The 27938-nt window shown below is 37.4% G+C and overlaps 1 protein-coding gene across 4 annotated transcripts in view; it reads right to left on the minus strand.

Annotated features, from left to right (window-relative positions):
- Positions 1–27938, minus strand: part of LOC131062007 (uncharacterized) — a 241136-nt gene that overhangs the window by 176488 nt on the left and 36710 nt on the right. For all 4 annotated transcript variants that reach the window (XM_057995852.2, XM_057995851.2, XM_057995854.2 and 1 more), the window contains exon 4: positions 7537–7584. In XM_057995852.2, coding sequence (XP_057851835.1) covers positions 7537–7584 — 48 coding nt within the window. The remainder of the gene's footprint in view (positions 1–7536; positions 7585–27938) is intronic.

The following is a 27938-nucleotide window of genomic DNA, read 5'->3' on the forward strand; positions in this document are numbered from 1 at the left end:
TTTGTGCCACCTTCCATGAGTTAGGTACATTGAATCTGGAAATGCTGAGGTGGACCACACTGACTGGATGAGCGATGACTGGGATGCCACCTTGTCTGACACTTGTGATATGGTAGATATTCAACTTAATGTTGTTGAGAAGCTAGCTTAATTAATTCATCTGGAACTATTTGCTTCCTCAACGAACCCTTGTTCTAACTTCTTGTGTCCTTGATTTGCAGGATGATTGTTGTACCTCGCCTTGGAATGCTGGATTGGAAGAGGTCGCCCTTGATGACGTTAGTCCAAAGAAGGTCGTCCTTGTCTATGCTAGGCTGGAGGAGGTCGCCCTTGTCCTTGCTTGATCGTCCTTGATGAGACCGTCCTTGATCTGGCTTGATTTTCCAACTCCGGGATTTCCATTTGATGCCTACACAACATTTCAAAATTAGTAATATATCTTGAAATCTAAAAATTAAACTCTAAAAGGAAGATTCAAGATTTTAATTTAGGAAACCTCATGATAAATCTTGAGTTATCATTTCCTAATTTAGGATTTTCAAAGCAAAATTTAAATCTTCAAAAATGGTGCCAAGGTGATTACGCCATACCTCCACTTGAGAATTAATTCTAGAAAAAGATGCAAAAATAAGGTGAATTCGCTAGGCAAAGTGTAGATCAAAGCTCCCTTTAGCAAAATGCGCCTCCTTTAGTCTTCACAAGCATCAACTCCACCACCTTAAGTCTTCAAAAATCTGGAAATTCGCCTTCAAATGTCTTCAAAAATCTGGAAATTATCCTCCAATCTAGCAAGAAATTCTCCTCTCCAATAGTCTTCAAGATGAATTTCGCCCTCCTCAAATTGCTCTTCAAGTTCGCATGAGAGATAATGCAAGAATGATTTGAATTATGAAAAACACACCCCAAATATATAGAGCGCTCACCATTTCACCTCCCATGAGGCCCACCTTGCAAGATAAGCCAAAAAAAATAAAATTTAATAAAAGGAGAGGCCGACCTTTATAAAATATTAAAATAATATCCCAAGCGCTCTCCTTTTAAATTTAATTTAATAATAATTAATTTAAAATGCCTTTACAATTAAAAAAATTTCGATTTTTTAAAGGCTTAAATTAATTATTAAATACCAACGCACATTTACTAAATGCAAATTTAATTAAAAAAATTTCAAGGATTTGGCAAATTTGGCATTTAATACAATTTGAAGGATATTGGCGCCTAAGCATGATGAAAATATCACTTTGTTAAGAATCTCGCCTTGGTCCCTGGGAGAGCGACAGGAGCGAATTTTGCATTTGTGCCCAAGATTGTCGATTCTTGGAGTCAATTCCTTATTCATCGTCCTTCGAAAGACATTTTTGACTTTGCATATCCTTGCCTTGACGTGGTTTTGGAAGGGAATGGTTGATTCCATGAAAATCGCCTTGGTCCTTGAGTGAAGGACAAGAGCGCCTTAGCCATTTTTATCAAGTCTTGTGGTCTTTGCAACTTCGTCCTTCCTTGTAGCGCTTTAAATATCATCACCATCTTGTGCCTTGGCTTGGATTCACCTAAATTTGGCGGAATAGACTTGATAATACATTTTTCGCCCTGGTCCCTGGGAGAGGGACAGGAGCGCCCATGCATTTTGGTCCTCCATCTTTCATTCTTCACGTTTGAAACTTCATCCTCTACGTTCAAAATGGGGTTCTCGCTTGGTATTTTGAGTTTAACCTATTCCATCTTTGGAACGAATGCCTTTTAAACCATTTTCGCCCTGGACCCTGGCAGAGGGACAGAAGCGATTTTGCTTCTAGGGCCAATTTTCTCCTTCGAGGTGCAACCAAATTATATTCAATGAGTAAAATGTACCTCCCTCGTTCTTCTCAAATCGCGAAATCGTTCAAATCTTTCAAGGACAAGGCAATTTTGGATTTCAAGCTCCGGTCCTTCAGTGAGGGACAGGAGCGATTTTTGCTCTCAGGGCCAAATCTTTTTACTTTTCACTTCAAATTTCCTTCGCTGAGGAAAATATCACCTCTTTACACGCCATGAATAAAAGTTCGAGTCCAAACAAGGTCTAAAAATGTGCATATGAATAAAATCGCTCTGGTCCCTTGGTGAGGGACAGGAGCGATTCGCCTTGGACCCTTGGAGAGGGACATGAGCGCTTTTCGCTCTGGACCCTCAGTGAAGGTCAGGAGCGAAATTTGACTTTTCGAACTCTCTATCAGGACAATTTTAATGGAATATAACATTTAATCATAAGCTATGTCACTTATACTTTAAGTTATATTCCATATATACTTTCAGGATGTTTGAGAGTGGTTTCAGACCTCCAGGAGTTATATAGCAAAATCTAGTTTTTTGAGGTTTTTCAGTTTCCAGACTTAGTCAAATTTCAGGATCAGGACATTCCAGACTTAGCCAAATTTCAAGATCAGGACTTTCAGACTTAGCCAAATTTTCAGGACATTCCAGTCTTATTGATCTCCCCGACAGCACTCAAAATGCAAAGGCTAACTAACAAAACCCTAAAAGACCAAAAAACAAACCCTAAAAAGCAAAAAAAAGCAAGGGTCCCCATTTGCAATGGGGCGATGTGTGAAATGGTCACAACATGCTCCAAACTGCCTAAAAGGCTCATGCATGACTCTCTAAGCCCGTAAGTTGGTTTCCTCCACGCTCTACTGGTCTACGGGAACCAGATAATAGACCAACCCTGCTAGAAATGTTGTTACTAAGGAAGGGTGAAAATTGGGGACATGACAATGCTTCACTAATTGCTGTCTCAAATAGATAGGTGAGCATTGTTCCATCCTTTGCCACAATTCTTCTTGAGGGAGAGTCATAATGTTGGGCACACTCCACAATTAGCTTGTAGCATTGCACCGCAGGAGGAAAGCCAGTTGCATTTATGATCCCACTTTCAATCATCTTCTTGGTTGTAGCAATAGGTTCACTTGTATATGACGGGTGTCGGAACTTCTTGGTGTCGAACTTCCCGAGATTGATGTCTCCTATTTTGCTCCAATGCGTAGTGATCCTGCTTTCGAATGCGCCACTCTTCGAGTCTTCCTTGATGAGTGCATGACAGGTCATGGTTTTGTTCAGTTTAGGAGCAGCCATCTTTCAACTATAAGAGATTTATAAGTTAGGGTAATGGTGAAATATTGATGTAATGAAGCCTATTCACTTAGTAAGCAAGCTATGAAATTAATCCAAATCAATCTTGCATATTAATAAATGTGAAATTAATTGCTAGATAAAACTGATTTGCTCCTTTAGATGAATTAGGGAGGTCTAATTTGCCTAAACAAAATCAATTTCTGACCTTAATCAGACCTGTACCTGATTTTGAATCAGTCCAAATGATGTACTTACTTCTGATTTCCGATATTTGACCTCAAAATCTGATCAATGATATGACTGTGAATGTCCAAGGGTTCGCTGTCTTCTTAAATTCGCTTTTATTCTTTGCTGTTGAAGGATGAAATTCGCCCTTCAATCTGCAATATTAATGCTTAAATTCGCCCTTGTGACGATGAAATCGCTGCTCCTTTGGGGTAAATTCGCTGTTGATGATGATTAAATTCGCTATTTTGTTGCTAAAATTCGCTAATCTGCTCCTTGATTAGAGAGAAGAGTTTGGTTTGATTGATGTTTGAAATGAATGTTTGAGCTTCCTCTTATAGGCGATTAGAAAAAAGGTTGTGTCTTTTCCCATATAGGCCGACTTGGTTTAATTAAATCAACAAATCTCTTCAAGCTGGCCGACTTACCTCTTTACATTTGAATTTTGAATTTTATTTAGGGGGTGCCAAAACAATGTTTGATTAGTCTTTAAAGTGCATTAAACATTAAGAAAATTTGCTCCCCTACCTCAAGTGGTGAAGTTCGCTCATATACCTTGAATTTTGAAGTTCGCTCATGTACCTTCAAACATGAAGTTCGCTCATGTATCTTGATTCGTGAAGTTCGCTCATGTACTCCAATTCGTGAAGTTCGCTCCCATACCTCAAACCTTGAAGTTTGCTCATGTACCCTGATTTGTGAAGTTCGCTCATGTACTCCAATTTGTGAAGTTCGCTCATGTATCACAAATCTTGAAGTTTGCTCATATGCCTCCAAACATGAAGTTCGCTCATATGCCTTCAAAGATGAAGTTCGCTTCTTTCACCAAGCACATGAAGTTAGATCCTATCATCCATCACATGAAGCAACTCTTGAACTTCGCCTTTGATCTTGCTCTTAAAACCACTCTTTCCTTAGCTTGCTCATCTTCTTCAAGTTGTGAAGTTTGCTCATCTCCTCCAACTTGTGAAGTTTGCTCGCCTTTCATCATACTAAATTCGAAATTGTTCTCTCCTAAACATGTTAAGGCATCAAATTAGCTCAAGGAAATGATCTATTGTTTGCATCTTGTGGTAGGCAAATGAAATAAATTCGCTCTCCTAGACCCAAACATGAACTTCGCTCACTTCCTTGAATTCATAAAGTTCGCTCACTTATGCTCAAACGTAAGCCTCTTGAGGGGTTGGAGATGAAGTGTATTCAAATGAACTCCTCTTCAATACTTTAGTTGCTTCATCAATTCAATCCTTAGATTTTTTAAGTGATCTCATTCAAACGCTCAAACTCACACTCACACATACACTCAAACAAGGCTCTTAAGGTAAATTCACTCTCCTACCTCCAATCATGAAGTTCACTCACCTAGCTCTATTCTTGAAGTTCGCTCCTCTCCTTCAACTCTTGAAGTTCGCTCATCTCCCTCCAAACATGAAGTTTGCTCTCCTAAGGTTGAACATGAAGTTCGCTTCTGGGGGCTTGGAGATGAAGTAGATTGAAATTGAATACTAAGTGTTTGCTCATCACCTTGTTTCATTCTCTCCACTCAAACTTGCAGATAAAGTTCTTGGAACAACTTCGCTCTTAGTCAAGGGTATTTGAAGTTAATTTCGCTCCTCATGAGAAGCACTTGAAGCTTTTTCCTTTAACCTCGAGCACTTAAAATGTCGCTAACTAGCAGTTTTTTAGACTTCTTCAGTTGAGCTCATGATTTACTCACATGAAATCTAGGCCCTATGAACTCACTCATTTCACCTACAAAAGGGAGAGACTAGACTAAGAGGCTAGGACTAAAAAAAAGGGGTGTCCCTATCTTGATGGGGCGATGTGTGAAATGGTCACAACAAGTCCCCAAAACAAACTAGGGGAGAAAAGGGGACATTACAAATCTCCCAAAATTGGGTTTTAGAGAAGCAAGAGCACATAAAACACAAAAAAGCACTTAAAACACTTGCAATCGGGTTTTGAAATTCCTAATACAAGTTCAAAATAAAGAAAGTAGGAACTTTATAAAGAACTTAAAAGTTTTAATTATTTTAAAAATTTACTAGTAATTTGACCAAAAAGTTCCTACCAAACAACTTAAAGACCAAAAAGGGAAAATGGAAAAGAAAAAGGAAATTACAAGTGACACATCTTTTATAAACTTTCATTTGTAATTGCTTGAAAAAAACCCGTACAACTTAAAAACACAAAGGTCTCTTGACTTGCGAAAGAAGGAAAATTTCCCACTCGCAGTCTAGAGGAAAAAACCCGATTTTGAAGAAAAGACCAAGCAAATGAACTCAGAACGCGATGAAATTTGAAATGTGGATTGAGGATGAACTGAAGATTAGTCCATTTCAAAAAGGAGCAAAAACTTTTGCCTCGAACAGCGTGCCTTAGAGTAAAATCTTCATTTTTTAACAAAAATTTCAAAGGGGTTGTCCAATTTTATGTATGCAAAAATACGGACAACAAGAGCAAGACTCCGGGTATACAATTAGTTGATGTGGTGAATTAGTTTTCCTTAATTGTGAAATTTGTTATATTGCTGTTCCAAAATCAGAATTCTGAATTTAATTATCAGTCAATTATATTTCTGCATTTTGAGGTCCAAAGTATTGTTTCATTGGCATTCATTCATAATAAAATCCTATGCAATCATTAATATCAAAACACAAGCAAGAAACTCAGTAAAACTATCCTAAAACCTTCAATTAGCAGCATTGAAAATCAGAAAAAATTCAGTGTAGACTGGCTGGGGATCTTTCAGTTTTGCAACTTTGTCCCTTGATTGACAACATAAATATGGTTTGATTATATTGCAACCTGAGCTTCTTTAATGATAGGTCCTTCAAGGCTAGTCTATATTGCATTTCTTTAACTACGAACACAAGTAGGTTCCCCCTAAAATCATGCAAAGAGTATCAGGCTTTTTCCATATGCAACCCATGGCTCAAGTCACTGTCTGGCAAGAATCAGCCAGCCACTTTAACCATATGCTGTGTGTGGCTTGTGCAATGCACTCAAAAATAAACCTTTCTCACCATTTATTGAAAACCTCCACTAGGTGCTCTCTAACCAATAAAAAAGGTTATGGGAATCCATAGATTTTAAAGAAATATAACAACAGAATGATTTCAAAAACTCGAGGATAGGAATCCCATTTATACACTTCACCACTCCACCAATTGCCTACAATCCTCCATCAATTTACGTTGTCTTCAATAGTCCTTGTTAAGCAATGCTATGTTTGTCCTTTAGTTGATTGAATCTCTAGGCAAGAAAAAACTGAAGATTATCATTCTGTTTTCTACTCAATTAAAAAAAAATTTATAATGTTCTTCAACCTCCTTTATTTGATAAACATCTTTGTATTTCCAAATCAAGACTTCTCTCTTGTTTCCCACCCATTGGTCTCTCAATCAAATGATTAATTGCCAATCAGCATAAATATTTTTGATACCAATCATATAGCTAGCATCAAATTGCCAATAATACCAAATGTAGATGGAGATGTAGAAGCAAGTGACCTAAGGATTTGACTCGTTCCCTTTAAACTACTCTGATATTCATACACCATTAGTAATTCTGGCACATCAGCTAAGTTCTACCTTAGACAACCAGAGAAGCCAAAAAGGTAGCGAAACAAATCTCTAGCAATTAAATCAAACCCTTAATCATTTTCTTGAGTTGATACCTGAGGTGCAGTGATAAAAACAATGCCCCAGTAGCAGTGGCGTCCCCAGTTCATACCCTACAAGTATACCCTTATGCCCCAATGATTTGAAAATTTGAGAGATCAATAAGATATAGTGCAAATTGTAATGTAATGTATACAAGGGGCTTTTTCTAACTCCATGAGTGAAAAAAGATAAGGCAGCAGCACTACTCTTCACTCTTCATATTGGGTTTTTCTACACCCAAAATATTCAAAAATAACAGGTGAAAAAATCAACAATAGAATGAAACAAGGGAAGATACACAATTGATGATGTTATAGAAAAAATTCTATCCCAAAAAGTATCAACCTTGGTAGGATATGCATTATTTTCCAAATGAATATTTTCGATAGACTTCATCATTATTAATTCTCAAAAGTTACCAATATTCAAGGTTCCTTATGCATCATCGTCTTTATATCTCAGTCAAGGAATAACTTCTGATAAATCATCCAACCACCAAATATATACCAAAAAAAAGAGGATGCATTTTACTTCTTACCTAGTTGCCACACAGCGTAACCTTCTACGTACTAATCTTGGATTTAGACTGCACATCACAACAAAAACAGGATGAATTGAAATAAAATTGTACAATTGCAAGATATAGAAATGGCTTGCAAAACAAGGAAATTTATACATTTTTCTTCCTGTCTACTTATTGCTAACTGCATTATGGAAGAAAAATATACAATGATTCAATTGAAACTTTCGGTTACCTTACATGTAAGGTTGACAAGATAATTCTCAAGGATGACGTTTATAAAGGGTTGCTAGGGAATAAAAAATAGAGTATAGTTACACAAACAAACCCAAACAATCATCCCTATTAACGGTTGCACTTGGACTACATATTGATTATCGTATTGATAAGTGGCTTCTACCCTAATTTTCATACATTTTTTGTAGTACTTATTACATGTTTGGAATAAACATTATATGCTTTGTTGCAACTAAAACCCAAATCACAGGTTTCTGATTGACGTTGATTTCTGTGACGAGAAATTAAGAGCCAAAAATTACTATACTAGTAAAAAATAAGGTCCAACATAATAGAGTGCTTAAAATTGTAAACCAAAAAAGATTGTCTATTTTATCCATAGTTGAAAAACTCGAACTCTACAACAACTCAACTGACCTGGCCCGTTAATGGGCTTTTAAAGGTCCATCCTTCGTCTTTAAAAGCTCAGACAACACCGTGGTCCCCTTCGTAACCAAATTGGATCAAGGTAAACTTTGATGGTGCGACTCATGGCAACCCTGGTCCTGCAAGTGCGGGATGTATTGCTGAAGATGAGTTGGGATGTATTTGGCCAAAGGTATGCAGAATTTAGGTCAGAACACAAACAATATGGCAGAAATCAAAGTTGCACTCTTAGCGGTACAACTGGCTCAAAGGCTGAAGGTGGCCAATTTACATTTGGGGGAAGACTCCCAGATTATCATACATTCAATTGCAAAGGGAAACACGGTCAATTGGATCATAGATCGGGACATCCAAAACATTAGACAAATACTTTCCTGCTTTCAAAATTTCAAAAATATCACATATTAGAAGAGAACGTAACCATGATGCAGATGATTGCGCTAACATTGCATTAGATCTTCTTCAAGTAGGAAAAAACAAAATTATCCTATTGGGCTCTAACGGCCAGACGACTAAAGTTTTTTTATTTCAAATGAGAGGGTTAATACTCGATTGGTCCGTATATCAACGACTCCATCCGCGAAATGACTAGAGTGCCTAGAAAGGGACAGTGACTTTATGCAGGGTGGGTAGCAGAAGGCTTTAGGTGAATTGTATATCTTGCTCAAATCTGATGGTAAGCGTGCGATCATTAAAGAACTCTTTTTCCAAGAGGCTCGGGAGACACATTGCTCGGGGGAGGTACGAAGCGGCTTGAGGGGTGGCCAAGTGGCTGACCAACGCGCTCAAGCCAAGCTTCAAATGGTCTTGTCAACTAAATGGCATTAGGCTCGTAGAAATTGGAGATGGTGGCCGAGTTGGATTTTAAGCTCTACACGCATGACATTAATTCTCTCTTGGAGATGCGTACATTGCAGCTAGCGTCCATAAGAAGCGACCTTTGGTATAGATAGGTTAAATCCCTAATCCACGAGGCATTGTGAGTTGGTGCACTTCTCTCCAGTCAATAATGGAAGCGAACTTCTCCTTAACAATGTCCAAGCCGATGATAGCTTTTTGGGGTGCTATTACGGACGGACGATTGGCTAATGTTTTCAGGTTTGATTCAAGGGAGTTCTTGACTCGCGTCAAGATTGTCCTCAGCAAGGAATACTTGAAAGGTTTGTTCAAGTATAGATGCAATGCAGATATTGCATCTATCTTCGCTGCCTGGTGCTTCGAATTGGAAACGAAAGAGAATGTTAGGTGGCTGGTAGAGAATTGCATTAGAGAGGAATGGCACGGTGGTTTTGAATCCCTAATGGCTATGGCACATGAGATGAAAGGTTTTCTTTGCAATAACGGGGTGTAGCTCCAAGTCAGCGAATTCACTCCCCCGCTTCATCCCTTTCTGATATGGAGTGTGATTGGAGACAATGAGGCACGGAGGATTTCTGCACAAATCGGTATGATCGGGGTGAAGATTTATTTAAAGAGTGAGAAAGCAAAGTCCCTTCGATGGGAAATGCAGAAGTGGGGACCTGACAAAGAGTGCTCATCTAGGGCGCTTGAAGCTGCTCCCTCTAGACAAAGACGTGGAAGGCCAAAAGGATCGAGGAAGAAGGCAAGGAAGTTGTGGATTGGATCCCCTACAAATCATCATGCAATTGCTGGACCTTCTCAAACTGGTAAACAGGCATCACCCTCTCGGGACAGAAACAAGGAGTTCATGATTGCAAAGTAACTGAAAGCTGTAGTATGTTTTGAAACTCTACGATCGCTTTTTGTAACTATTGGGCTGTATTTTGTTTCATGTATTGTTCATAGATAGGGGGTGGTAGGACGGATAGGTAGGCAAGGAAGTTAGGAGCAGAAATTTTGGTTTGATAGCTCTTTGGTGAACTTTGAACTTTATTTACCTACAGACTTTTGTAACTCTTTTTGATTAATCAATATACTATAATAATTACCGACCAAAAAACAAATAGACTCAACTGACCCAAAAAAATTCAATCACTCAGGACTCCACAAAAACTCAGGCAAAAAACTTAGCAAACTTTATTAATGTTAAAAAACACAAAGTTGTAAGGAAAAATCTCAAAATATGCATACGACTCAATTTAGGGAACATAGTACTGATTTCCTTCACATATAAATCAAAATTAGAGTGCAATACACATCGTAGACCACAAAATGAGGTCAATACGTATCAACTTAAAGTTACAAATTACAGTTTCAATGGCCATAATATACCAGGGAAGCCATTTACTTTTCAGAAAAATGGAAATCAACCAAAACCCTAGCAAAATGGAAAAAATAAATCAAACAAAAACCTAGCAGCTTACCAGTAAACTAATTACTAAAAAACATTCCTCAATTGTTGTGTAACAAGTTTTCCCTTGCTGTGTAATAGTCCTAGGTTGTTGCCCAGCTAGTCTCAGTTGTCGCACAACTGGTCAGTTTAAGTTACACTGAAGTTCTTAATATGTAGAAGCAATTCTTAGGAATTCCAACAGTCATGGATTTTGGCTAAAGCCATAACTTTTAAGGTACCCCTGTTCAAGGGTTCATGCCAGGATTGCTGTTAATAAAAAATTATTCCAAGGGAGTCGACCTCAATCCATATATAACATACCAAAAAAAGAAAACAAGTCTGAAAATGCCTTGAGAATAAAACAGTAGACAAAAAAAACCTGTGAGGCTACAACCACTAAAAATCCACTCTTGAACACTTGGAAACCCTAGCTGAATGCCAACACCCTAGCCATATACTGAGCTCAAAAAAACATTGTTGAAATAAGCAAAATGGGAACTTTATTCAAGCAGACAACATTTTGGGCTTGGACACAAATTTCATAAAAGAATGGATCAAAAAAAGGATAACTTGGCAAATCAAACCTCTCATTTAAAATATCAATCAAGATCAGCTAAAAATTAGCCAACTCACTTATAAAAATATTCCTACATGCTGCATATCCTGTCCTTTTTTCTTGTGGGTGCTGCAATTTAGAATTTATATGTTAAAATGAGGGAAAGGGGCAGCTACCACATTCAAGGCTCCTTTCTTTAGATATGGGCATTTTATTATTGAGTGATGAGTCTCGCAAGTTGATTCAGCCAGATTTACTATTCACTCAGCTTAGAACACAGCATATTTTCTCAAGAGTCTCAAAATTCACCATAGAAGTGTGAGAAGTTCTTTATTGAAAAATATTTTATTCTGAACTATCTTCTACATAATCTAAGAATAAGATTCTTGCTTTTCAATTTAGTCCACACCATTTCCTATGAGCTGTAACACATGGAATGCCACCACAAATATCAGCCCAAGTTATTCAAATCAGAGTACTCAGCTAAAAATCAGCCCAAAGATTTCAAAGAGGAAATGACAAAATCAGCAAACAGAAGAATCCAGAATTTGTGGAGATGGTGAAGGAAGAAAGGAATAATGAGGTAAGTGAGAAGAAGGAACCTAAAACAACAACCCAACCAATATGGGAAGTGCCTTAAGCCACAAGAAACTAGATCTCATACAAAAGTTTTAAAATGGTCAGAAAAGGTGTCCTGTTTTAGGTCTTTGTTCCACGTATAGCTTATAATTGTCAGCTTTATCCATGGAATGTGTAGAGGGAATGAAGACCTGAATATTAGCATTCAAGTGATTGGACAACTTTGAGAATATGATGAGTTTTCTGATTGAGCATAAGTACATGCATTTAAAGACATAGAACTATAGGCCCGTTAATGGGCTTTCCTGGGTGGATCCAGAAAAGAAAGAAAATGGGGAAAGGGGAAATAAAGATAGGAATTCAATGGCAGAAAGCAGAGGAAGGTTGAGTTAAGTTGAGGGTTAATCCAGGGCCTTCTGGGACTGGATTTGCCGCTCGGCATTGGAAAGGTGACATCCTGGCTATTGAGGCAAGGAGATTGGTAGATGACACAAACAATGAAGCAAAGGTGCAGGCAGCATTGTGATAGGTGAGGATGCTGCAACATCTATCGATTCCTTGTTTGCATTTGGAGGGTGATTCATGAATAACCGTTAATCCTTTTATGAAAAGGCGACACCGCTTCCTAGAAAATCAACAAATTTATAAAATTAATAAAATTGGAATTACAAACCTTCCAATCTTTCCAAATTTCTCATGGGTTAAGAGAACGCAATGATGTAGCCGATGTACTTTCCAAATCAGCTATATCATTGCATGAGGTGGGCGGTGACAGCGTTTGGGGGGATTATCGAAATGTGGAGTTGGCCGAAGTGTGAATCCTACACCATAGAGGGAGAGTGGATTAATGATCATTAAATGCAGATTTGGCAAGGGGTGTGTTGTGACCTTCTTCACACATCGCCCCATTGCAAATGGGGACCCTCCCTTTTTCCTGCTTTCTAGGGTTTTTGTTAGAGCCTTGTGACCTTCCAACATCAGTATTGCCAAGTTTGTCAGTTTTGAATGCTCTGAATTTTGAAAGTCGTGAGTCAGTTTGTGTGAGCCATGGTTAGAACAGATTCTAGACGTCTTCAATGTGTCTAGAAAGTCCGAAGGACGAAGATTGCAATTGATTTGGGTCGATTTGGACAACTTTCTATTTGTGGAAAGTTTTTTTTTGCTCTCCTATTTCTTAGGAAGTTTTTTTTTAACGTTTTGAGTACACTCCCCAAAGTGGCTATTTTTAGAATTTTTTTCCTATTTTTTAGGGATGCTTCCTTTTTTCTATTTTTGGAAAGGGGGTCTAGGGTTTGCATTATTGGCTCTGAGATTCACTGAAAATGATCAACGAATTCCTCTGAAATTCAAGTTTTGTTCGAAAAGGCCAAATTCCTAAATTTTAAGGATCATGAGGAATTCAAGGGATGGTTGAAGTATGGTTTTCAAATTTCAAGGCAATCCGAGGAGTATTGTTCAAGTTATGAAGATTTGAAGTTTTGATCTCATGGTGCATGAATTTCACCAATTCCGCCCTCCTTGGAGCCTAAAATGAATGAAATCTGCCCTTGGTTGAATGTAAGATGCATAAAGTTAATGAACTCCGCCCTCACCTTGGTGCATGAGATCAATCAAGTCCGTCCAAGGGATTTGGAAGTGGCATGGCAAAGGGTTCTTAAGTTTCTTCAAGTCAGCCCTTCCCCTCAAGCTAAAGTGCAGCAAGTTGATAAAGTCCTCCTGAAACATGAAGGATGCTGCACAACTCAAGTGAAGTCTGCACTACATCACTTGCAAGTGAAAACAAAGCCAATGAAATACGCCTTGAATTATGAAAAGAGGGAATGGTTGCAAAGTGCACAAGTCAAACAAAGTCCACCTTAGGAAGAAAGTTGAAGGGTCCAATGCAAGATAAAATCTGCCATGAGTCATGAAGAGAGAAAAGTCCGCCCTATTCTGCAGATGAAAGGTACCTAAGTGAATTGAACTACGCCCAAGGTAATAAGTGAAGTGCAAAGATCAATCCAAGTCCGCCTTGAGATAAGGAAAATATGGCTAAGTGTATGAAGTAGTGCCAAGAATCAGATCAAGTCCACTCTAGAAGTAAAACATGTGGTGCCTAAGTGTGGAGAAGTCTGCCCTTGATTGCATATAATGGTGCCTAACCTTACACAAGTCCCACCTAGCATGATAAGTTGTGCACAAGATTCTTCAAGTCCGCCCAATCTGCAAGGTGATGGGTCATGAACTCCTCCAAGTCCGCCCTTGATACACATGAATGGTGCACAAACTTAACCAGGTCCGCCCAAAATTGGAGAATGAAATCAATGAAGTCCGCCCCCATAAGATACTTACTAATTTGGAAGAAAAGAAAATGATATCAGCAAGATTTATCTTCCAAGTTCGAACTGAGACAGATTTAGAATGTTTTTGAAAGAAAAGGATTGAAGATCAAGTTGGAGCTATAACTGAAAATCGAAATAGAAACTTTCATTGTAGACTGAAATTCACGAATCAGACTTGCCAAAAAGATTACAATTCAACTAAGCATCAAAATTGGAAACTTTCTAAGAGATTCAGATCAAATTCGTTAACTGAATGTCTAGGTTTGATGTATGAAGGTCAAATTAGAAACAAATTTTAAGATCTTCTGAGTGTTAATGCATTAGTAGCTTCTACAAGATAAGACTTCTCTAACCCGTTAATCTCCTTTATTCTGTTATGGTTTATTCATCTATGCTATTAGATTATCTGATTTATGCTTTCCGAACTGAATATGTTTATCAGATTGTAACATTGATCATGATTATGATATTGGCATTGGATAAAGATGGATTAGATTGACGACTTGCTTAACATAGTTAAGCGTCGATCTAAATGCTATCGGGCTAATAACCCGATAGCATATTAATGTCGATTCATTTATGAATCGGCATTAATATGCTATCGGGTTAATGAATCAGCATTAATATGCTATCGGGGTATTAACCCGATAGCATATGTAATGCTATTTGTTGTCGGGATTAGTTCATACCGATAAACATTTATAATCGAGCCATTAACAAAGCATCATAACTAACACCGTTTCAACCGAGTGTTTAAGTATTAAATGTTAGTTACCAAACATAACCGAAATCGGGATGTGCAATATGGAAAGACACCGATCAATAGGTGCCTTGATCGGTCATGTCTAAAAGACATGACCGGTCAAGACATCTATTGACCGGTCTTCTAAAACATATAAAGCCCGACATGAATCATTTGGAGAAGACATAAAAAAAATATTAATGATCTCTCTCCTTCAGCCTGCAACAAAACAATCAGATTATCAGACAATACAATCATATAAAATTCTCACATATATAATTTGTTCTTTTATTGCAATTGAATAAAACTTTACTTGGTATCAGAGCGAGGCTAATCAAATCTGAGGCTATTCAATTTCTGAATAATTCAAGAACAAAATTATATATTACATCACATTTCCAAAATGGCCAGCGCTATTAGATTCGAAGATAGACTCGGAGGTAGCAATGATTTCTAAGCTTGGAAGTTTAGAATCAAAATAATTTTGAGAGAAAACAAAGTTGATTCATAAGTTCAAACTGAAAGTGCAGCACCCGAGAATGAACCCGACAAAACAGCATGGATTGAGGGAAATGAAAAGGCTATTAAAATAATAGTTGATGGGGTAATAAACAACATAATGCCCATCATAAAGAAACAAGAGATGGCTTACAAAATGTTCAAAGAACTTGAAAGGACATTTGAGATATCAACTGCAAGTCGGACTCTGGCATTGAAACGAGAGATAAGTCATATCACGATGAACAAAGGGGAGACAATCAACTCCTACTTCATGCGAATATCAACCCGAAGAGATGAACTTGCAACCCTTGATTATGAGATCCAGAGTAAAGAAATAACACTCATTGCTCTAGATGGGTTGCCCAATGGATGGAATACATTTGTCCAAGGCATTAGTGCAAGGTCCAAATATCCTAAGTTTTGAAAGGTTAAAAGATGATTGTCTCCAAGAAGAGTCGAGATTGAACAAAATTGGAATAAAACAAAAGAACATAGACGAAGACCTTCAAGTCCTAAATACTAACGCAAATAAGAAAAGTAAGAAGAAGCAATTTAGGAAAAGAAAAAGTCATCAAGGCAAGAACACTCCAAAGAAAGACCTATCACATATTCAATGTTATAGGTGTGACAAATTCGGACACTATGTTGCGAAATGTCCGGAGAGAGCCAAACAAGTCACATTTGTCAAAGTAGAAAAATCCAAAAGGGAAGATGACTTCGAGAACTATGTCCTCTACTCAACACTCACAAGCCATACAACAAACAAGTCTAACTCATGGGTGATCGACAGTGGTTCATCCAAACACATTACCGGTTTTAGAGAAGTGCTAGACTCCATGATAGAGGAGAATGATGAGGAAGTGACCATCGGAGATGATTCCTCACATCCAGTCAGAGGAATTGGAACCTGCATCATCAAATTAAAGACAGGCATGTCATTGCAACTTGAAGGAGCACTATATGTCCCCGGCATCAAAAGAAATCTAGTCTCCATATCAGCACTAGAGGATAATGGATACAGAGTGACATTCATGGAAAACAAGGTGTTGGCTTGGCCGAGAAATTCTACCATCAAGAAAGCTAAAGTCATTGGACAAAGACAAGGCTATTTGTATGAGCTATGCACAGAGCCCAACTTAGCCTTAATTCATGAAGCCACAAATGCAAATGAGGTGTGGCATAGAAGACTAGGCCACCTGAATTATAGGGCTTTATCATCTATGGGAAATCTTGTCACAGGTCTACCTAAGTTGAAGCAATATCATTCAAAGGCGTGCAAGGGATGTGCCCTAGGTAAAAATACCAAGCGTGCCTTCCAAAATTGTACTAGGAAGACAAGCAAAATATTAGAATTAGTTCATTCTGATGTATGTGGACCTATGTCCGAACCCTCTCTAGGGGGATTTTTGTATTATGTAATATTTGTTGATGACTACTCTAGGAAAACTTGGATCTACTTCCTAAAATGTAAAGAATCGGAAGAGATCCTCAATAGGTTTAAAGAATTCAAATCACTAACGGAGAACTACTCAGGAAATAAAATTAAAACCCTAAGAACTGACAATGGGGGGGAATATACTTCAGAATTATTTAAAGATTTTTGTAAAAATTCAGGGATTAAGAGGGAGTTAACAATATCTTATAATCCTCAACAAAATGGGGTAGCTGAGAGGAAAAATAGGACTATTGTAGAAGCTGCCAAAGCCATGATCCTTGATCAAAATCTAAATATCAAACTTTGGGCAGAAGCAACTAGCACTGCGGTATATATACAAAATAGATGTCCTCACTCCCACCTTGAAGATAAAACTCCTGAGGAAATCTTCACCAAAATAAAGCCAGATATCAGTCACCTTAGGATATTTGGGTGTCCTGTCTATATACATGTACCTAAAGAGAAAAGACTAAAACTAGAACCTTCTGGAAAAAGGGGAATACTTGTAGGATATAGTGAAACATCCAAGGCCTATAGAATTTATATACAAGGTCAAAGAAATATTGAACTTAGTAGAGATGTAATCTTTGAAGAAGACTTAGCCTTCAAAAGAGCCCAAAGTACAATAGAACTTGAAATCTATATCCCTACTCCTAACATAGAAGAAGATCCTACTCCTAAGCTTCAGAGGGAGAATCCTGAGGAGACTATAGGTGAAACTCAAAACCCACCTAGAGAAAAACTCAAGAAAAGACCACTATGGGCCACCAAGACTGTAACAGAAGCTCAGAACTTTGTTGCTCCTTCAGGAACCTTCAAGGAAAATAAAAGGCCTAATAAATTCACTAGCTATGTTGCCCTTATGAATGATCTCTCTAAAGTTGAACCAAACAATGTATCAGATGCACTTCAACATCAAGTATGGAAGGATGCCATGTCTGAAGAGTATAAATCCATTATGAAGAATGATGTTTGGGAGATTGTTCCTAGGCCAACTAAGAAATCTATTGTTTCATCTAAATGGCTTTTCAAGATCAAACATGCTGCAGATGGCAGTATTGAAAAACACAAGGCCAGATTTGTAGCTAGAGTGTTCTCACAAAGGGAAGGAATAGATTATGAAGAAACATTTGCACTTGTTGCCAGATATACATCGGTAAGAGCTGTACTAGCTATTGCAACAGCAAAAGGATGGAAGGTACACCAGATGGATGTTAAGACAGCATTTTTAAATGGTGAGATCTCAGAAGAACTCTACCTAGAGCAACCTGAAGGGTCTGAAATTCATAATGCATAGTATCATGTATGTAGACTTAAGAAAGCTCTCTATGGGCTCAAACAGGCTCCCAGGGCCTGGTATGAAAGAATTGACACCTATCTCTCAAAACTAGGTTTCACTAAAAATGATGCAGATCCTAATCTCTACTACAAAAGAAATAAAAGTGATATGCTAATATTGATTTTATATGTTGATGACCTATTAATCACAAGAGATGATCACCTTATAGATCAATGCAAGAAAGATCTATCCACAGAATTTGATATGAAGGACTTGGGACTACTTCATTACTTCCTGGGGTTAGAAGTATGGCAGAATTCCAATAATATTGTACTAAACCAAGGAAAGTACACCTTGGACATTTTGACGAGATTCGGAATGCTAAATTGTAGGCCCATGACCTCTCCTATGGAAACCAACTTACATAAACGTAAAGAAGCAACAGCAGAATCACAGTCCACTGATCCTACTCAGTACAGGCAGATGATTGGGTCCCTAATGTATCTATTAAATACAAGGTCAGATATCTGTTATGCTGTTAATGCTCTAAGTCAATTTATGTGTGAACCTAAGGAGATACATCTGGTGGCAGTAAAACATATTATGAGATACTTACAAGGTACCCTAAACCTTGGTCTTAAATATGAGAAAGTTGATATAGATCTACACGGATTTACAGATTCAGATTGGGCTGGCAGCGTGACTGACAGAAAAAGCACTTTAGGGTGTTGTTTCAGTTTAGGTTCAACCATGATATCTTGGATCAGCAAAAAGCAGTCTTCTGTAGCTCAAAGTTCCACCGAGGCCGAATATATTGCAGCTTCTATGGCTGCCCGAGAGGCAGTATGGCTTAGGAAGTTGCTTGTGGGATTGTTTGGAGAACCTATGAAGCCTACCATTATTCATTGTGACAATCAGAGCTGCATAAAACTTTTAGTAAATCCAGTATTCCATGACAGGTCCAAACATATTGAGATCCCATACCACTATGTACAAGATATGGTTGATAGGAATGTAATTCAATTAGAATATGTTTGTACAGGAGATCAAACTGCAGACATTCTGACCAAACCTCTTTCCAGAGTGAAGATTGATCACTTCAGAAAAGGTTTAGATATGATAGAAAAGTAATCTGCTTTGTAAATAAGATGTTTAATGTGTAAACTTCTTTTGTCATGTTGGGACATTTTGGGTTTCACCCCCTGTGTTCATATCTAAGAGGTGACGAGCTCTCAAATTATGAACACTTGTATGCAGACATCATAAGGTGATGATCTTATGATTCTCTAAACCAGTTATCATGTTGGATCTCTGGTATGTCATGGATGTGCCATGATGGTGTTGTGGTAAAACATTTGTATAAAATGTTTGTGCACATATCACAACCTGGATAAGATGAGCGTTTAACCATCCTCATATGTTTATCCGTAGTATTGCGTGTTTAGGCAATACTGATATCACGTGTTCAGGTGATATCTTGTCATAATGAAATGATGAATCTTCTATATCACATGGTTAGGTGATACTCTATGTCACATACTTAGAGTGATGTTTTATATTTGTATCTTGTGTCCTGATGGTACTTCATATCATATGTATAGATGATATATATTCTTGGAGACTGACATTATTCTGGTTATGAAAGAGAAATGTGATGCAGGTTACTTTATCTATCTTCCAAAGATAAGAGGGAGTGTTAATGCATTAGTAGCTTCTGCAAGATAAGACTTCTCTAACCCATTAATCTCCTTTATTCTGTTATGGTTTATTCATCTATGCTATTAGATTATCTGATTTATGCTTTCCGAACTGAATATGTTTATCAGATTGTAACATTGATCATGATTATGTTATTGGCATTGGATAAAGATGGATTAGATCGACGACTTGCTTAACATAGTTAAGCGTCGATCTAAATGCTATTGGGCTAATAACCCGATAGCATTTTAATGTTGATTCATTCATTGGATAAAGATGGATTAGATCGACGACTTGCTTAACATAGTTAAGCGTCGATCTAAATGCTATTGGGCTAATAACCCGATAGCATTTTAATGTCGATTCATTTATGAATCAGCATTAATATGCTATCGGGGTATTAGCCCAATAGCATATGTAATGCTATTTGTTATCGGGTTTAGTTCATACCCATAAACATTTATAATCGGGCCATTAACAAAGCATCATAACTAACACCGTTTCAACCGAGTGTTTAAGTATTAATGTTAGTTACCAAACATAACCGAAATCGGCATGTGCAATATGGAAAGACACCGATCAATAGGTGCCTTGATCAGTCATATCTAAAAGACATGACCGGTCAAGACATCTATTGACCGGTCTTCTAAAACATATAAAGCCCGACATGAATCATTTGGAGAAGACATATAAAAAATATTAATGATCTCTCTCCTTCAGCCTGCAACAAAAAAATCAGATTATCAGACAATATAATCATATAAAATTCTCACATATATAATTTGTTCTTTTATTGCAATTGAATAAAACTTTACACTGAGTTTCTAATTAAGAATTCGAACTCTAATACAAATACCTTCTTCATTATTTCATTTCATTCTTGATGAAAGTTCGAACTTGAGGAGAATTCTAAGAGTTTTTCTTGGCAGGTCTCAAGATTTTCAACAAGTTTTGAGAGTTTTTGTGCAGATTTCAAGAGCATTTCAAAGACATTCCAAGTGCAGATTCAAAATTTTTTGAGATTCTGAAGGTGATGGGTATTCAAGGCAGATTTATTGAGTTTTCAATCTAGTTTTCAAATTTTGGATGGAGTTTTTTAGGGACTTAGTCTGATTTTCACATATTTTGAATCTGATTTCAACTTCAATTCACAGATTTTGGGGACTGAGTTTTTCATTAATCAAAGACAAATTTCACTCCCAAACCTTCAAATCAGATTGAGTTTTCAAGAGTTTCTAAATTTTCTTAAGTGTTCACAGCTTGTTAAAGGCTAAAAGTTCTGAGGAATTGGAGAATCAGAGCACACTCTGCCATCAAACCTTCGAAATTCACACTCAAAATGAGGATTCTAACTTAATTTCTTTTTGCTTTGCAGATCATGAATGGCAACTGAGGCGAGATCATCACAGAAAACACAAATGGAGTTTCAAGCCAAATTCAGAATTGAAGATGGCCAAAATTTGTCTAAGTATGAGAAATACTTCATAAAGGGATTCTTCCCCAAATTCGAGGCACTTGAAAGAATCTCAAGGCATCAAGAAAGAAAAGTTCTCAAACTTGGTGAAAATATAGAAAGAATTTCAGACTTCTTGGAGGATTTCATTTACAATACCAGACCTATGGAAGCAATCAAGACAACTTCTTGAAAGATTTTATCTCCTGAAAAATTAAAGACAAGCTCCCAATCAGAATCAAATGGTGACAAGAAGAAACAAATTTCCATACTTGAACAATTTCTTGACACAAATTGGAGAATTCAGGGAAGACATCCAACACCCTGAGGTGACGCCTCGTCATCTTCCAACCAATCAGATTGTTCCAAGTCAACATGTCCAAGTTCAATGAACCTGACTTATCCGCAGAAGCTTCTAGAGGGAACACTTCACAATGCAACAACCTTCTATTTTTATTGTTGGTTCATATTTAGCAAGAAGGACAAGTGTCCCCAAATGTAATTTTCTAATTGGTCGAGGGGTAGTTAGTTGTAACAAACCCTAATTAGGGTTTTGACCTTTTAATCTGAGCCCTTGAACATTGTTCGATCTCGGTCGTTCATAATTTCGAGACTACTATATAAGGTTGTCTCCTCTCATTTGGAGAGTGTGAGGTTTTCGAAATATTGTTGCAAGAAGATCATTTCCAGATAATACATTACTTGTGTGCTTTCTCTTAAGGCTTTGTAATCTCTTTTATCTGAATGATTAGCAAGGTTTTCAATTTCCTCAACACAATAGTTTAGATTTTTATTTCATGTATGTTAGATTCAATGCAAGATTTGATAAGTATTGATTTGTGGTGTTTCTCCGCTCATACTTTTGGTGAATGGGTGATTTTCATTCACTATCCAAAGTTAGTCTGAGCTTTCCTTTGTGTATGCTTAACTTCCGATCATAAGCACATCCCTTGAAGATTGCATCCGCTTTGTGTAGTTGTCCTAAGTGAGGCGAAGCAAAGTGTGGTTATTGAGATCACCTGGTCAATATCGTCACTTGAATTCTTAGGAATAGATTAGAACTCCTAAACCCTTGTCTCCTTTTCAGTTTTCCATGATCCAAGTCCCAAATGATAGAGCTTCATTGTCTAAACCTTCATTGTGAATTGAACAAGCCAAGCGTAAGTACCTTTGTGTATTACCAGTAAATCACAACGCCCATTGAGCTTATCCATACATCAAGACCTGACAAAAGAAACCTTGGAATCACCATATGATCTTCTAGCAATCTTAGCATACGCAGTATTTTGTTCAAGAGGGTAAATTATCTTTGGGTACTTTATTCTAATGTTTGGTAGATGATAAAACGGACACCAACAGGGTGATGTGTTGTAATTTAGATGCAAGGGTGGACGGCCGATTTGTATTCCCTGAGTTGAGGTGTGCAGAGTAAGCAATAGAGAAAGTGATAGGGGTGGTGATTGGGAAAGCAACAGCTAGCGAGCATGGAGGTGAATTTTTTGCTTCATTCGATTAAACAACAACTTGCCTTTTTTGGCAAAATTTTTAAGAAAAGGCTCGAGGGTTTGTTTAAATTTGATGACCCCATTTCCTTGCAGATTCTGGAAGAGTTGCTTGGTGAGGATTATTTGAGGTCAGAGTTCCGTTACAAAATGAACGCCAATATTATTTCCATGGTAGTTGCGTGGGGATTGGTGTTTGGCTCGACGGAGGAGGTGGTGTGGGTGGCGCGAGCATGTGTCTCAAACCACTCTCTATGTGGAATGACTTCTATTATAGCGAGACTTCTATTATAGCGAGAGCGGAAGTGGGTGAAGGACTACCGCGATAGATTGGAGAAGGCATAATGCAAGATAGAAACGATGCGGAATACAAACCCTTCATCCTTTGAAACGACGGTGTTGATAGAGATGCTCGAACGAAGGGGGTGTGTGTCAGCTGGGAGGCCTTGAAGGTCTTTGTCTATGAGAAGGAAGTGGATTTATGGATGGCGCGAGAGAGAAAAGCAGGTTGCAGAGAAGAAAACCAAATTTGCTCCTGAAGATTATTGGGTCAATGGACCAAGTAAAAAGAAGAAAAAATTGTAATTTTGTCTTAGTTCCTATTTTGCCTTGTGGGTGGATAATCTTAGGGTCTATTTTTTGTTTAAATTTTGTATAGTGTAATGGTGGTAGTAAAGCCACATTTTGGTGGTGGCCGAATAGTTGATTGTGTGCAGGTAAGGTGTTATAACTTGTGTATAGGTTTAATGTGCGCAGTAAGGCATCTTGTGGTTGGGGAAGTATAGGTGTTAGAAGTATTTTCTAGCTTAGAGACTGATATAGTGGTCAATCCCTAATTTTGATTTTGATATCCTTTATGTATTATACTACTTTTATATAAATAAAATATACTCTTAATTACAAATCAAAAAAAAAGACAGAACTGTCTTCGGACATGTAGTGTCACGGTTAAAACACTTCGTTGGTGAAGCGGCCACCAAGGTTCAAACCCCTACTAAGCCATTGTGCTCATAGGCCTTGTGTCATCGATGGGTTGTTGTACTCGCGGGTTTGAACAAGTGAAGTGTGGGGATGAGGTCCCCCGATTGTGGCCTCACCGGTTCATAGCTTCGGGTCAAACGCGTTTCACGTGAAGCCGGAGGGCGTGTCATGCCAGCGTCGTCGGTCACGTTAAAAAGTTTACCAGGCATTATTTTTTAAAAAAAAAAAAGACAAAACTATAAAAAGTAGAAACGAGAAGAAGAAACTTTCGAGGGAATGGCCACAACCACAAATGCAAGACCGATGAACAACATGAGTAAACCTACCTAGATAATTCTCATGTCTCAAGTTATTATCTAGTTTCCAACCTTTCACCATTTATACTGGCACTCTCTTTTCATGAAGTTGTTGATTATACATATCTATGTTCATAAGGATAAGAACATACTTGCATAGCAGTTTAGGGCCTACAGGATATACATAATTTATGTATTTCAATGATTTAAAGTTGGAGTGTTGAAATTGTTGGAGTTGATTGTTGAACCCCACAACTCGCAAAAATTGCCTACAAGTTGCAAGATAAACACCTATCACAATAGAGAGAAAAAGCAATCGATTTTCCTATACAGCCTAACAGTTGTACTAATGCAATAATCTCCTAAACAAATGATGAATCCTTATTAAAAGGAAAAAGCAGAAAGCAACCTAAATGAAACCCTAGATGAGTATTAAGTTAGATCATGACAAGTGTCCCCATCCAATGCTATAAGACAAAAAAACCACATGACCTAATAATAAAAAGCACTTAGTTTATGTTGAGTGTAATAAAGTAAAAGGGGACCTAATAATTAATTGATGGTTAATTAATTATTGGGTGATTTTCCTATTACTCTAATAAAAACCTTATGGTCTAAAGTCCTTAGCCAATTCAAAAGATGGCTTATGGTGTATAGATATGTCAGTGTGGAGATTTTAGCATAATTTGTGTCATTGACATTAGAATGTTCCAAACCAAATGTAATATTTTTGAGTAATTTGCCCCATATTTATACAACAATTTTATTTGAATATCAAGAAAAAGCAAAGTTACCCCGAGTTTCCGAGACGAGGACGGCAAGACGCGTTTCCGGGATGGCAAATTTTTTTGCCAAATTTGGGGACGACTATATAAAATATAGGAAAAATTTAAAATATATAGGAAAATTTCAAAATTCTAAATGTTCATATGAAAACATGGATAAAGCATACATACATACATTATATTCATATGAAAACAATAAAACATGGATATAGCATGTGTATGATACTATGAAAAGTTGAAAACATTTTAGAATGTAAATTCTGAACATACAACATTGTTAATACTCAATAGACAATATGCAATTATGCATTCATAAATCAGAATTTCAATTCATTCACATTGTCAATATGCATATCAATAGACTCGGAGGTTAAATTTTCCCTACTTCTATCGATGCAGTTTCCCCTCATATTTTTCAACGAGGGTTTGGGGCAGCGCCCCCAAGGTGGGGTCAAGGGGCATCGCCAAAAAAACTTATTCTTTAATAAAGGCGTTGGGTGTTATTTTTCTATTGACTCGCCGAGTTTGGCGATTTTCTAATCTGTGTTAAAATGCCCAAAGCCTACACTGCTGCCATATAGTTTCATTGTCAAGACTCAAAATTATGAATTAAATTAATAAATTTTAATTTTAATTAATGTTATCTTTTAATTTTTTTTATTTTTAATAACAATTTGAATTAATAAGGGGCCTATATTAGAAAATTTAAATAAAAAATTGAAAATACAACTTTTTTAATTTTTTTAATTTTTTTTAAGGGCCTTAGAATGTGGGACGTCTGGCCGTCCCCGGGACGTATGGACGTCCCCCAGAGCTAGGGCAGGCATCCCCCCGTTTCGGGGACGTCCCCTCAAAAAACAGGGCAATTTGGGGACGGGAGGAAACGTCCCCTGGCCGTCCCCAAGTACCCGAAACGTCCTCGGGACGGGGACGGGGGTTTTCAGGTCGGGGATGCATCCCCGAGTAACACTGAGAAAAAGACATCTTAAAAACTTCAAGACAGAAACTGATCCATATAAGCCATAACACATTTTACACGGTGATTATGAGCAGTTAATACTTAAAAATCATGCATCTTCATATTGCCCAGCATTGCCTTTCAATGCTAGGGTGACTTATAGTTATCATGGTCGACTTGTAATGATGTAAATTACGTGTATGATCTAGCCCTGATGAATATGGTTCTGCAATTAGGAGATGAAGAAGGGAATAAATAGAGGATGATTTTGTGAAAGGATCAATATTAGGAATCAAAATGGCTTCATGAGATGGTAGAGATTATTCAATTCAATAAATCAATACAGAGGGAAAAAAATGATTTAATGAATTAATGAAGTTTAATAATTTCGACAATAATGCCTACTTCATTAATAGGATAGTTATGAAGGATAGATTTATGTGTCTACAGGTTCCATTCAAAATCATCTCATTCAAGTGTTAATGAAACAAAGCTCAACAAAATTACAAAAGCACACCTAGAAAATCAGCTAACTCACAGAATAAAGGCAAGACCTGGTATGAACTGCACCAGTACTGAATCGCATTAAGAATTACAAGAAAGTTATATAATTTGTCTCTCAATCACACAAGATTAAGAAACTTGACAGCCTTTTTACAAATAAAATACATGAGGTGTTAGGTAGAAATTTTGTTAGCACATGTAATCCGAAAATAGATCTGACTCATCACAAAGCATTTATTCAAGTTCAATGTCTAATTTGGAGCCAATGGGCAGAGTTTTGGCCTCATAAATGCAACTATCTTGTAGGATCAAAAACAATATTTTGGTGGCACCCAGAATTGAATTTTTTTCAATATTCAAGATTTTCTTGAAAAGTTATGCAGCTTCAAAAAAATGGTAACTAGTTTTGAGTCCATGCGCAAAAGTTATGGCTTCAAAAAGACGAAGGACGAGGTGAGCATTGAAGTACTAATTTAATTTATGAAATGTGGCACATTCATAACCAGGTTCAATCAAATGGTGGTTTCACAACTGTTGGTCCGATAAAAGGGGTGATTTTGTCCATATTAAACAAGCAAGAAGAGGAAGTGATGGGGAAGCGTTTTGCCTTCAAATTCTAATTGTTTGGGGTTCTATCTCAAGCCCAGAACTTGTCTCAAGGGGCATGTTTTTTTCCAGGAAGGGAAAAATTGATATGAATCAAATCTATCAGATTAAAAATAGAATACATGGTGAGAGTGTTGCACAGAGAAAAAAGAAGTTCCAGGCAGAGTACTGAACTTGCATGGCCAGAAGTACTCAGCATCAGCTAATAGTCTTTCCAGAGATCACTCGGAGTACAAGGCTTGTGTGGTTGAAGGTACTCAACAATCATCGTCTTTCCAGAGATCACAAAAAGTACATGGCTCATGTGGTTGGAAATACTCAACATCAACTTTTCATCATTCCAGAGAGCACTCAGAGTACACAACTCGTGATTGGAAGTGCTTGATGCCAAAGAACACTAGGAAGATAGTAAACAAAAGGAGTGAGTTCTTTACACTTAGAATTGTTTTTAATGTTCCAAGAAAAGCTTAGAAGATGTGCATTTGCCACTTCCAACTAGATTTCCTGTCCTTGAGGTTTAAAAGATAAATGTGTCTCTCTATGGTGTGATTGCATTTGCTCATATTTATTTACTAAGTATAACTCAACCTTCCATACATTGAATACACAATCTAACTCCAGCTCAAAGAAAATCCACTATCATTTGGATGAAAATTCAGGTGGGCTAGCATTGGTGAAAATTAATTTTGACTATTAATTTCTACAAACATAATCTTATAGTATATTACAGATCAGCTGATATCAAAACAGCAACTTCTCTAAGACTTGTAACAGTTTGTGGTTACACATTAGAGATTTGTGTACATAACCATATTCAAAAATCGTTTACAAGGTGTTGCAGGAATAGTTGGTTGCAGTCTACAGCCATGACAACGCCACTTAAAAAAGCTTAAGAATCTCCAAGTATCCCATGAGCAGGTGCTGGTAGAGAACAGAGCTTTTTGGGAGGAGTTGCATCACTTGGAAGAAAGAATCAAAGAGTTACAAGTCAATAGTGGGAACCAAGAAGAATTCCTCATTAGAATCCTCAAGTAGTTACAACTAGAGTTGATGGTAAAAGATGAATTACTATCAATAATCAAGCAGGATGTTGCAGAGAAAAGAGAACAATCCACAAAGAAAAGTGGACCAACCTCTGTTCCAAAAGAACAATGGTAGCTGGTATCATGAAAGACTGAATTAAGATGCTTTTGCAGATTTGATCATAACCCCATGTCAAAAAGACTTTGAGTGGACACTTTGCAAATCAGTATTGGGTACAACTAAGG

Source organism: Cryptomeria japonica, chromosome 2 (genome assembly GCF_030272615.1).
Source record: "Cryptomeria japonica chromosome 2, Sugi_1.0, whole genome shotgun sequence".
Taxonomy (NCBI): Eukaryota; Viridiplantae; Streptophyta; class Pinopsida; order Cupressales; family Cupressaceae; genus Cryptomeria; species Cryptomeria japonica.